The sequence below is a fragment of the Tenrec ecaudatus genome, chromosome 6, assembly GCF_050624435.1.
Source record: "Tenrec ecaudatus isolate mTenEca1 chromosome 6, mTenEca1.hap1, whole genome shotgun sequence".
In the NCBI taxonomy this organism is placed as follows: Eukaryota; Metazoa; Chordata; class Mammalia; order Afrosoricida; family Tenrecidae; genus Tenrec; species Tenrec ecaudatus.
This window is the reverse complement of record NC_134535.1, coordinates 104,831,393-104,843,496: the sequence shown is the minus strand read 5'-3', so window position 1 is coordinate 104,843,496 and position 12,104 is coordinate 104,831,393. Positions and strand designations below refer to the sequence as shown.

General features: G+C 42.1%; 1 protein-coding gene across 1 annotated transcript in view; it reads right to left on the bottom strand.

Moving 5' to 3' along the window:
* The window catches only part of ITPR2 (inositol 1,4,5-trisphosphate receptor type 2), a 590,339-nt gene that overhangs the window by 76,714 nt on the left and 501,521 nt on the right, over positions 1 to 12,104 (bottom strand). Inside the window, exon 52 of the mRNA XM_075551968.1 lies at positions 10,130 to 10,222. Within this exon, the coding sequence (XP_075408083.1) occupies positions 10,130 to 10,222 (93 nt within the window). The remainder of the gene's footprint in view (positions 1 to 10,129; positions 10,223 to 12,104) is intronic.

The window sequence follows — 12,104 nt, the reverse complement described above, 5'->3', positions numbered from 1 at the left end:
ACAGCAGTGAACTTCCTCTCATTTCTGTTCTCACTTAAACATTTTGATTTACAAATTCATTTTGATTTTAAAAAATTGGCCCCTAAATGCATTGCTTTGCTAGAAAATCTGGTCCTTTTTTGTATTACTTTTTGTGTGTGGGTACTGGGATATTTTTGTCCAGGAAATATGAGAAGTCTGCAGCAAACGAAATAAAAGATTTTTGCTTTTTGTAAAAAGCCACAGTTGGTTGCCAGTCACTGTGTGAATTTTCTGTGTGGACAATGACCTTACCCTCATCCATAGGAGCCTTCCTCAGGAGCTGGCAGCTCTGCCTAAATCTCCCCCAGGCTTGTTGTTATGCCCCTGCGAGTATCTGGGCCTTTTGTAATGCAGCCCTGCTGTCCCTAAGGTAAGGCCATCACAAACGCACAATAGGGTTTGCAAATTAAATTTTAATCCTAGCCAGAGACATAGAAAATTTATTTTTAAATCTGAGTGACTTATGCTGCACAGCAAAGACCAGGTCTTTGCTTTGAGTGAACTTCTGCATTTAAATAAACAAGGACAAACTGTGAGGAGGTCTGAGAGCACAGTGGTTAGCGATCTCGGCCTCGCACCATAAGGTCAGCAGTTCAAACCCACCATCGGAGCAAGATGGGACAGCCATGCAGATTTATGCCCTGGGACATCCTGTAGGACAGTGATACCCTGTCCTACAGGTTTGCTATGCGTCAGAATCAACTTGGCCACAGTGGTGGGTAGGTGGTAGGTGGTAGGTGAAAATGCACAGGTGACAAGGGCTAGAAGACCAACTCCCTGGAATTTCCACCAAGGTGACTCTTATTACTTCCATTATCACATATACGAAGGATGAGTTAGAAAGAGGTAGCTTAATATAGGTATTTTCATTATTAATTTTAAAATGATCTCTAATTGTGAAGAGGTTTTCCACTGATCTTTGGCTCTCTACTGTGCCTCTGACCTATCTGCAGGGCTGGAAGACTACCTTGCTTACTTTCCTACTCAAAATGCAGCCTCGCTGTCTTCGAGTCCATTTCGACTCGCTGTGACCATCTAGGACAGCCTACAAGGATGGCACAGGGTCTCAGTCAGTGTCTCACTCCGCTGTGCATGGGGTTGCTATAGTGCCGAACAACTGCACGTCCAACAGGACAGGGTAACGCTGCCTCTCTGGGTTTCTTGAGACTTTACTAGAGTATAACACCGCAGTGTTCTCCTGCAGAGGACCTAGTGGTTTCAAACAGCTAACCTTGTCGTTAGCAGCCCAATGCATAACTGCTATACCACCAGGGCTCCTCCCTGCACAAGCTTTTCCTGCAAAATCTACCCCCATTTTTTAGTTTCTATGTAGCCCAAAGGGAGATGGAGATTTAACGCTGGAGCAATGAATCTGGGGGACAGAATAGTCCTCCCTTTGTCCCTGGTAGTACAGTCATTACTTGTTGGGTCGTTCCGCAAGGTCAGCAGTTCGAAACCACCAGCCTCTCCAAGGGAAAAAGACTGGCTTTCTATTCCCATAAACAGTTACAGCCTCAGAACTGCATGGGGCAGGGATCGTCAGTCTGACAGGGTCACTGTGCGGTGGCATCGACTGGATGGCAGTGAGTTTTCTTTAAAGAAACGGACGTTATGTTCTTTATGTGCATGACGGAGGAATACATGGATATAATCATTTTTATGGGGCAAATTTTATAAAATTTGTATTCAGAGTTATCAACTGACATCCAAAACCAGTATCTTGTCAAAGAAGAGAATTCCTCAAACTTACCCTTTGGGGGCTAGACAGTATTATTACCAGAATTCAGCTTCTCGACTTACTATGAGAAAGATTTACTTTTGGAAGACATAGGGCATCACATAAGAATGTTATTTGGAGACTTCTGGAAGGAAGAATACATTACCAGCCAGCATGGCTGGCAGGTTTTTCTGATAACCCCACCCTCATGCATACCACGCATTTTTAAAGGTTCCTACTTGTGCTCAGGAACTTCCATTGGGGTAGCAAGGGTTCTGGGAAATGTAGTCCCAAGATGATGCCATGGACTCTACACATGCTGGGTCCAGATCTCCACTTTCCCTCCCTTGTCTCGTCTGTACCATCACACACTGGCATGCCAATTCTGACTCACGGAGCCCTCTTGAGTGTCAGATTAGAACTCCAATGGCTGATTTTCCGGAAGCAGAGCACCATGCCTTTCTTCTGTGCCACCTCTGGGAGGATTTGAACTTCCAAACTTTCAGTTAGTCGCTGAGTGCATTAACTGTATCACAAAGGGACTCTTAATATGTAACTGGCCTGTTTATATATAAGAAATTACATTTAGCAGACGATGCAGAGAGCAAACCTATCTGAGCATTCTCTGATAGGCAATTGTTAGGGAGAAATAGTATATTATTAATCCTTTAGCCAGGAGGCAACAACACAGAGCATGATCTTTGAAATTGGTCATCCTGGTGGACTTATGAGCTCTCTGATGTGGATAATTCACTTAATGCCTCTTCCAAAACCCACTGCCTTTGAGCTGAGTTTGACTCTCAGTGACCCTTTACATGGTGTCTATAATTGTACATCTTTATGGGAGCAGACAGCCTCATCTTTCTCCTGCAGACGGCTGATGGGTTTAAACTACTAACCCTTAGCCCCACCAGAGCCACTATTTTTTATCTGTTGTGAGAAGTTATTTCATAGATTCTATTTCACAGTGCTTGATGATTAAATGCATACAATAAGCTTAGCCGACCACCTGGCATTCGCTCAATCTTCTACAGGTGCTGGAACACGCCTAAGTCTTTCCCTCATGCAGTGGGCTCCTTCTCGTCCTCCAGGACATCCCTCAAATAATTCCTCTTTGGCAAGGACTCCTCTGTCTACCCTACCTATAGTCAGCCTCTCTTGTTATTCTCCACCATAACACTGCAATAGTTCCTATCAGTCCCCATGATAGGTTTGTCACATATGTGTCCTCCACTAGTCTATAAGTTCCTCTGGGGCCACGATCATGTGTATGTATTTAGTACTGAATGTGCTGGACACACGGCATCTACCTAATATAGTGACTGGCCCTAGGTAGGTAGTCAACAAACATTGCTGATTGAATCAGTGAATGAATGCATAATGCTCTTGTTATTCTTATCAAGGTCTGACATGGAGTTATCAAAATCTTCATCCTGTTTTACAGAAGAATTCACTTGCTTTTTGAAAAACGTCTATTTAGTAAAAGCATACCAATTATTTATAACAGAAATCCCCAGTAAGCATCAACGATAAAATCCGGGAATTGCTTAAAATTTACAGAATTCCAGAAAGCTGGGATATTGCCTGGAAGGGCTCACTCTAGAGAGTGGACTTAGGCAGAGACGAATTCTATGCCTTGGGAGATGTGGGTGAGCGTCACGAACTCCCATGTTGGTTGGGGCTCCTGATGGAGACCCATCTTTAGAGATTTGGATGGCAGGACCACTGGCTTTGTTGTTGGTTTTTTGTCAAGAGGGTACTTTGTTCTTAAAATCAAAGCATTCCTAGAGCAAGTGTAATTGCTTTAAAAAGGGTCATATTCGCAGGTAGACGGTCAAGACAGGAATCGGGTTACTACACTTTGGATGATGTTATTAAAATAGTTGTGTTAACAAATAGTTGTGCTAACGAGAACGTAATTGTTTTAACAATACATTTTCCCAGTGAGGAAAAAGAATAGTCTCTTGAAAGGACAGCACCACAGGAAAAATGCTGTTGAAAATAAATTGGTATTTAAGGAGGCTAAAAAATATTCTAGGAGGGATTTTATTTTACTCAATTAGTAAAACTATGTCGATGTTTCCAAAATAGCTCCCTGGAAGTTCTGTAAATTTGGAGAGATCGAGAAGAGGACAGACCTGAATTTGAGATGGTGACAGATTCTGCAGGTTGCTGACAAACGGGCTTGATGTGGATGCTGAAGTCAAGACACCAGAAGGGGTCATGAAAAGGAAGAAGTGAGGATTGAGAGTGGATGGTGTGGGCTCCTACTGACCTCAGACGGGGGGATGTGGCAGCCATCATGGAGGTGAAATTTAACACGGAGTTTCAGATATATATTCATATATATATACGAATATTTCTATATATCTATGTATATGTGTGTATGTATGTATTTACCATACTATATATATGCCAGATGGTAAATATTATTGGCTTTGTGGGATACAGTCTTCATTGCCTATTTTTCCTTGTATTCGTTTCTTTTTTTTCACCGTTAGAAAATCCCTGCAACTATTCATAGGTCAGGGGCTATGCAACACCTATTAACAATCCAGCATTTTCTCATGGGCCATAGACTGCCAGTCCTTGTTCTATCATTGGTCAAACTAGAGGATGGCGTGAGCGAGAATAAATATCTAGCTTCATAGATTAGAGACCAGAATGGCACCCAGCAGGAGTCTGATGCCACTTTTGACTAGCAGGGACCCTTAAAACTATAGATCCATCTGATCAAACATTTAACCTACCGTATATACTCGAATATAAACCGACCCAAGTATAAGCCGAGGTACCTAATTATTACCTGGGAAACCAGAAAAACTGATTGACTCGAGTATAAGCCTAGGGTGGAAAATGCAGAAGCTATCGGTGAGTTTCAGTAATCAAAACAAATGAAAAATAAAATTACTAAAAGTTGAGATATCAGTGGGGTAATGTATTTAAATATTTATTTAAAATAAAAAAACATAAATAAAAGGACAAGTCATTTAACATTAGTAAGCCAGCACAGTAAGTGGAAAATAGGTTCAACAAAAACAATAAAGTATCAACAACGATACCTTAAGAGTACTATGCCCTGAGCTCAATCAGCAACCAAGCTAAAATATAAAGAGTTAAAATCCTTTAAAACTGGATTCCTCATCATCATCTGTATCCCAATGCAGAGCTTCAGCTGGTGTGAGGTCATCATAGACGCTGTCCTCACTGAGATCGCCGTCATCACCATCACTGCTGTCATTTTCATACAAAGTCTTTCATACACAGTCTTCACTGCCATCCATAGCATTACTAATATACTACATTTCTGGAAGGCGCGTTGTACCATGTCTTCTGGAATGTCTTCCCATGCATCTCGAACCCACTTTTCTATTAACTCTATGTCAGGCTTCATGAGATTTCCTCCTTTTTGACCAGATAACATCCATTCATGCCACATCCTTCGTACACATGGTCTTTAAAAGGCTTATTCAAAGATACATCCAGAGGCTGCAGTACAGATGTAAGCCCACCTGGAATAACGGCTAAAGTAACTTTACTAGATTTTGCCAATTTTTTTATGTCATCGATAGGTGGGCTCTGAATATATCCCAAACAAATAACGATGGCTTTTTCTTTAAGGCTGCTCCTGGTCATCGGTTCCAAATTTCTTCCGGCCATTTTTTTGTTCTGTCTTCATCCATCCAGCCTTTAACATGGGCACACACAGTAATTCTTGGTGGGAAATTTATCTTTTTAGGCAAGGTCTTTCTTTTAAAAATAATGACAGGACACAGGTTAGTTCCATTAGCCAGACATGATAGAACAACTGTAAAGTGTTTTTTTCATTTCCTGTGGTTTTGAGAAAAATAGTTTTTTCTCCTAAACTTGTCACAATTCTGTTGCTTGGAAGATCAAAAGTCATGGCAGTTTCATCCATATTCCCAATATCTGCCAGGTCATAATTATAAATCCTTCTTTGGTTTATAATAAATGACTGGAATGACATAATTTTTTCTTCAATGTCTTGTGGCAATTTCTGGGAAATCTTTGTTCTTTGTCTCAAACATAGTAGGCAAAACCTATTCATGAAGTGGTACACCATCCTGCTGACACAGCAAATTTTTCAATGCCTGGTGTTTTATATTTGTCATCCTTAGCCATTTGTAGAGCACGTATGCAGATTCCGATGCGTGTTATGCAGTAACCATTTTGACGATACTCCATAACGCATTTATGCAATTCACTCTCTAGAGCCCCATAAAAAGACGTTAAGCCACGATGAGCTTTTTTAGCTTTTGGAATCTGTTCCAAATCAGCCTTCATTTTCTGCCACTCCCTCACTTGCTTTTCGTCAACACAGAATTCCCTACTTGCAATACTGTTATTGCTCTCTTCTGCTCTTGACACAACCTTCATTTTGAAACCAGCCTCATATGACCAGCATTTTTGTTTTGGTTCAAGAGTATCCATTTCTAATAGGATAAAAAAACAAGACTTTGAAAAAGAACTTTCATGGTAATCCCCCCCGCCCCATGACGTGTTAGGTGGGAGGAGTGGGGGGGGGAGTCCGTGCAGGCAGGGGATGCAGGGTGTGAATTAACACAGAGGCCAGAGGGGAGAGACGGAGTGCAGCCACAGACACATCCTTACCACTTCAGCTGCTGGTGTAAGTGAATCACTACGGGTGCTTCTGCAAATTGGAGCCAACCATGTCATAGGACGGCTCTGATTGGTTAGATGTGAATAAATAAACATTCAAAACCCTGCAGTGTCAGCGAGACTTTGAATGAACAGCAGAAGAATGGCAATCACCGCGAGATAATGGATGTTTGTCGTTACCTGGGGTGCTGGTGGGGGGCAGAGAGATGTTACACCTCACTGGGGTACCACTGACCCATGTATAACCCAAACCCCAGTTTTTCAGCACATTTTTTTGTGCTGAAAATCTTGGCTTATAGACGAGTATATATGGTATTCTCCAGACAAAATGAGATGGCCTGAGATTATGAGGGGGTAGAAATATAATAGAAATAAATGCATGGCTTTATACTTGAAACCACCAACTCTCAGGTGCATAAGATAGTTTGATAATCCTCGTGGTAAAGAATGGTATTACAGCAATAGTCAGGTGAGCATAAATGTATGTGTATGAGTGATTCTAAATTCTGCCATCCAACATTCTGGCACGAAGCAGCAAACCAACAGAGAGGTCTGTGAGGCTGACTCCAATCCCAGCTATGTGCACCCACTCCCCAAAAGAATGCACTACAGAGGACAGCACTGAAGATACTGCTCAGAGAGAGGGACGGGTCTGCTCCGAACACATGGGCTCAAAATAAGAAGGAAGGAAGGAGAGATAGAGAGAGAGAGAGAGAGAGAGAGAGAGAGAGAGAGAGAACAACACCACATCCTGGTCCATAAAGGCCCAAGGATGATATTCCTGCTTAGAGCAGTCAATGCACAGAGAGGACAGTAGGGGCAGCCCCACCATGAGACATGGCATCCCCTCACTGACCCATAGCACAATGGGGACAACACTGGAGATACAGTGTGGGAATGTGCCTGCCCTGACACGCCCCCCCCCCACCTAGGGTGAAACATGAAGGGAGTGCAACAGAGCAGCAAGGGGAGCAAAGCAATGCAATCCCCGAGAAATCCAAAAAATAGAATTCTGAGGCAGGAATTAACATCTCATCAGACTCAATCAGAAAACACCCATAAAGGTCAACAGACAGACCTGAAACTATTTATAGGCTTTTTCTGCCCCTTTTTCTTTCATGTCTATCTATATAAGATAGGCAGGATAACCAATCCTGAGGAGCAAACAATGGGACCAATGGTACTGGGGTGGGGGTTATGGTAGGGGGAAGTGATGGAAAAGAAGGGGGAAGCCAATAAACTCAGGGACAAGGGAACAACAAGTAATCTAAAATTGATGGTGAGGAAGGTTTAGAATACCTGCTGGGGGTTGATCAAGTGCAACGTAGCCAAGAGGAATTATTGAAATCCAAATGAAGGTCAAATGTGGGACAAAAGGAAATAGAGGAAAGAACTAGGAGGCAAAGGACATTTACAGAAGTATAAATACAGGCAAGTACATAGGCAAATATATTTATATATAATGATAGGGACATAGATCTATACACACATATGTTCAGTATTAAGGTAGCAGATGGACATTGGGCCTCTTCTCAAGTACTCCCTCAATGCAAGAACACTTTGTTCTAATAACTTAGCATTCTGTGATGCTCACCTTCCCAACATGATCACTGAACACAAAATGGGTGCATAAACAAATGTGGTGAAGAAAGTTGATGGTGCCCTGTTATCTAAAGATATATCATCTTGGGGTCTTAAGGCTTGGAGTTAAACATGTCGCCATATAGATGGAAAGCAACAAAGTCCACATGGAAAAAGCACATCAGCCTGTGTGATCATGAGGTGTACACAGAATCGGGTATCAGGCATCAAAGACGCAAAACAATTCTATTGATGTGAACGAGGGGGTGGGGGGTGGAGTGGAAACCCAAAGTCTATCTGCAGACAACATCCTTTAACAGAAGGGTCAAAAGGATGGGACAAGCCAGCCAGGGTGTATTATAGCACCAATGAAATATGCAACATTCCTCTAGTTCTTTAATGCTTTCTCTCCCCAGCTATCATGACCCCGGTTCTACCTTACAAATCTGGCTAGGCCAGAGCATGTACACTGGTACAGATAAGAGTTTGCTATACACGAGACCCAGGTCAGACAGACTCCTCAGGAACAATAATGGGAGTAGTGATACCATGAGGGTAGAGGGAAGGTGGGAGGAGAAAAGGGGAATGGATTGCAATGATTGACATATAACCCCCCCCTCCCCATCCAGGGTGATGAACAACAGAAACATGGGTGAACTGAGATAGTGGATGGTGTAAGATATGAAAATAATAATTATCAATGGTTCATGAGAATGGGAGGGTGGGGGAGGGAAGGAGGGAAATAGATGAGCTGATACCAAGGGCTCAAGTAGAAAGAAAATGTTTTGTAATGGATGATGACAATATATGTACAAATGTGTTCGACACATGGATGTATGGATTGTTATAAGAGCTATAAGAGCTCCCAATAAAATGTTTATTTAAAAAATTCCGCTATATAGAATAAGATGGCACACTCAATTTATTGCCCTCCAATATTACATTAATAATAACTCCTATAATAGATGAGTAATGCTTAAGACATTGGAGGTGCTTAATCTATGCAGCCATATTAAGGAATTTTAAAAAACATTTTATTAGGGACTCATACAACTCTTATCACAATCCATGCATATACATACATAATGGGGAGAATGCCCTGGTTTATTACTGTAAGTCTTACTAGGTAGAGAAAAATGTTGTGCTCACTGTGCCTATGGCTACATGAATATATTCGTGCATTTAATTTTTTTAGGTCAAAAAGTAAAACATCCATTCCTGCCAAACAATAGTCACACATCACAAGGAAAGCACTCTTGGGGGAAGATAGTGCAGTCATGGCCAGGTCAACAAGTGCTCCCAGATGGAAACTGGGGAACTCCTTCCTTACCTTCTGTCTACTTTCCTTCCTCTAGCTTCCCTGAGCCTAATTTTGCCCTCTGTAGTTGAAATACACTTCTTTTTCATAAAGACAAACTATTAAGATACTTGAAGACATAAACTTTAAAAATATTTGCTGCTCCTTGAAAGCGATCACTAATTTCTTCTACAGTTCATTAAATACCACACATGCTGTAGATTTCAAACTCCCTTTCCCATTTTAGGAGAACAAGTTAGAGTTAAAAACAAGACAAAAACCCTCTTTTAATGCATATGCTCCTTTTGAACTACTACCTACCTGCTAGCCTAGCTAATCTATCTACTTAACTTCCTATGTATACATCTACTTAACTGCCTATCTATTTATGACCTAACTCCCTACCTATCCATCCACCTACTTACCCCACTTGTCTACCTATAGATCTCCAGGAGACACATCTGAAAAATGCCCAGTAATTTTATATAACTTTTATAATCTTGGAAATGGATATGTCCAAGATTGTAACATAAGCTTTTTGAGTTCTATACTCCTGCTTTTCTGGGTTAAGAGTCATATCACTAACAACAAAGGCTCACAGGTTTTGATGGGTTTGAAATTCACTTACAGAATATGCAGCAGCACAGAGCCTAAGTTAAACTTGTTCTCATGACGATAAATTATACAAGAAACAGAATGGAGATGAGAATACTTCTCTAGTTGGACAAAATCCTTCCGGTCCTCTCACCCTCGATTCTCTTAGCTAACCCACCCTAAGATCCGTAGCGGATGTTTCTCAGAGGTTAGACAGCTACTAAGCATAAATCCAAAGGTAGTGTATTCAGATTGTTCCTGGACTCCTTTCCACAAACCTGAACTTGAAGCCGGTATCGTGGGTGAGCAATTCTCCTTTTCACACGTTCCCATCATTGAAGTCAAGGTCATGGTCGGAATTTCACTACTACCTGAGAACAGAGAAAGTAGAATATGACATAGAGGCCTATATTAGGATGAAAAAATATAAACGACACAGTTATAAAATAAGATAAATAAAAGCTACCACTACTACTCAAACTTGGCGCCTAACTGTGTTGCTGAAGCCTAAAGCACGTGAACATATTTTGCTTATTGAAGCAATTTTATAAATAGAAACTGGGTTCATTGGCCAACCCACTAAAAGCCGTTAGTGGCTGAGATAAAGTATTAATAATACTGTGGACCTTAACCCCCACGGGCAACAGTGTTTCTCCGGTCAAGTGCATTCGGGGTCTGATTTGGGAGGGCAGGAACATGTATTCCCCAATGCAGCTGGTACAGCCTGTGCTCAGAGACACGGACGGCTCTTTCCGCCTGCGGTAGGGATGACAGACGGTGCTGGTTCTAACAGTAAGGTATCGGGGTCCAGGGAATGATGGCACAGAATATCACCGGGAAGCAAGAAACTTTAGATAAACCCCCATTCAGAGCCTTCCTTTTCTTCCCTCCTCCACAGGAGCCTATCTGCTGGATGACTCGCTGGCTAACTCCCTGGCCCAGAATGAAAAGGGACATGGCAAGTGTCTCCCCACACCTGCGTGAAGCAAAGTTTTGCAAGACCTTCTTTTTCCTTTAGGTCAGTAAGCCACACAGAGTGTGTTCATTTTCAGATGCGAAGAGCTGGAGTCACCTTCCAGTACATCTCAGAGACACTCTTAGAGGCGTAGATGACGGCTGAAGTGACAACCGGGAATTAGAGTCAGGAAGAGTGTGACGAGGACGGGGTCACAGCTGGGCTGGCTGGCAACATCCGTTTGGAGCGGAGCGAGCTGGAGGCCCCAGTGTTTGCTACTCTGTCTTTCTTCGCATGTGAGGGAGAGAAGGGTGGGTGCGTCCCTGTCAGCACTGACTTGGGTGTGGGTTGGAGGTTAGAGAGAGAGGGAAATTTCTGCATGTGCCCTGGCAGGCATTCCCTTGCTTAAAGCATAATTACCGAGGCCCCGTGCTGGGCGCTGAAGGTCAGCAGGCAAAGCCTTGGAGAACCAACAGCTAATAAGAGAGCCCAGAGAGGTATTTCCATGTAACTGAATGGAGACACGAGCTCCAGTTGAAGCATTGCAGTGCGGTAGGCAAACGATAAAGGAATTCTAGTTCAGGAACAAACACAACAGAAAACCTTTTAGAGAAGGAGCCATCAAAAGACATCAGAGAATTTCCACCCAGGAAAGTGAAATAGAAAAACACAGCCACTTCCAGGTACAACTGTAATAAGCAGCACAGAGCACACATGACAGAGTGCTTACATTGGCAGCTTTCAAAATTTTAAATCAAGCATCCCATGGTCGATGATGAGCCAGCAAGAAGGAAAATTTCATATTAATAACATAAAGATTCCTTTAAAATATTACAAGGAAATACATTTGTGCCTAGGTTCACAAATCAACAATTACTACATACATTCTGTACTGCAAACTCAATGGTATCATGCCCCAAATCCAGTGGGACCATCAAGGTCAATCTAAATAAGTAACACTGATGGATCTGTTTTTCTTTCTTTTTTTTAAAAACATTTTATTAGGGGCTCATACAACTCTTATCACAATCCATACATATACATACATCAATTGTATAAAGCACATCTGTACATTCTTTTCCCTAATCATTTTCAAAGCATTTGCTCTCCACTTAAGCCCTTTGCATCAGGTCCTCTTTTTTTTGTACCCTCCCTCCCCGCTCCCTCTTCCCCCATGAGCCCTTGATAATTTATAGATTATTATTTTGTCATATCTTTCCCTATCCAGAGTCTCCCTTCACCCCCTTCTCTGCCGTCTGTCTCCCAGGGAGGAGGTCACATGTAGATCCTTATAATTG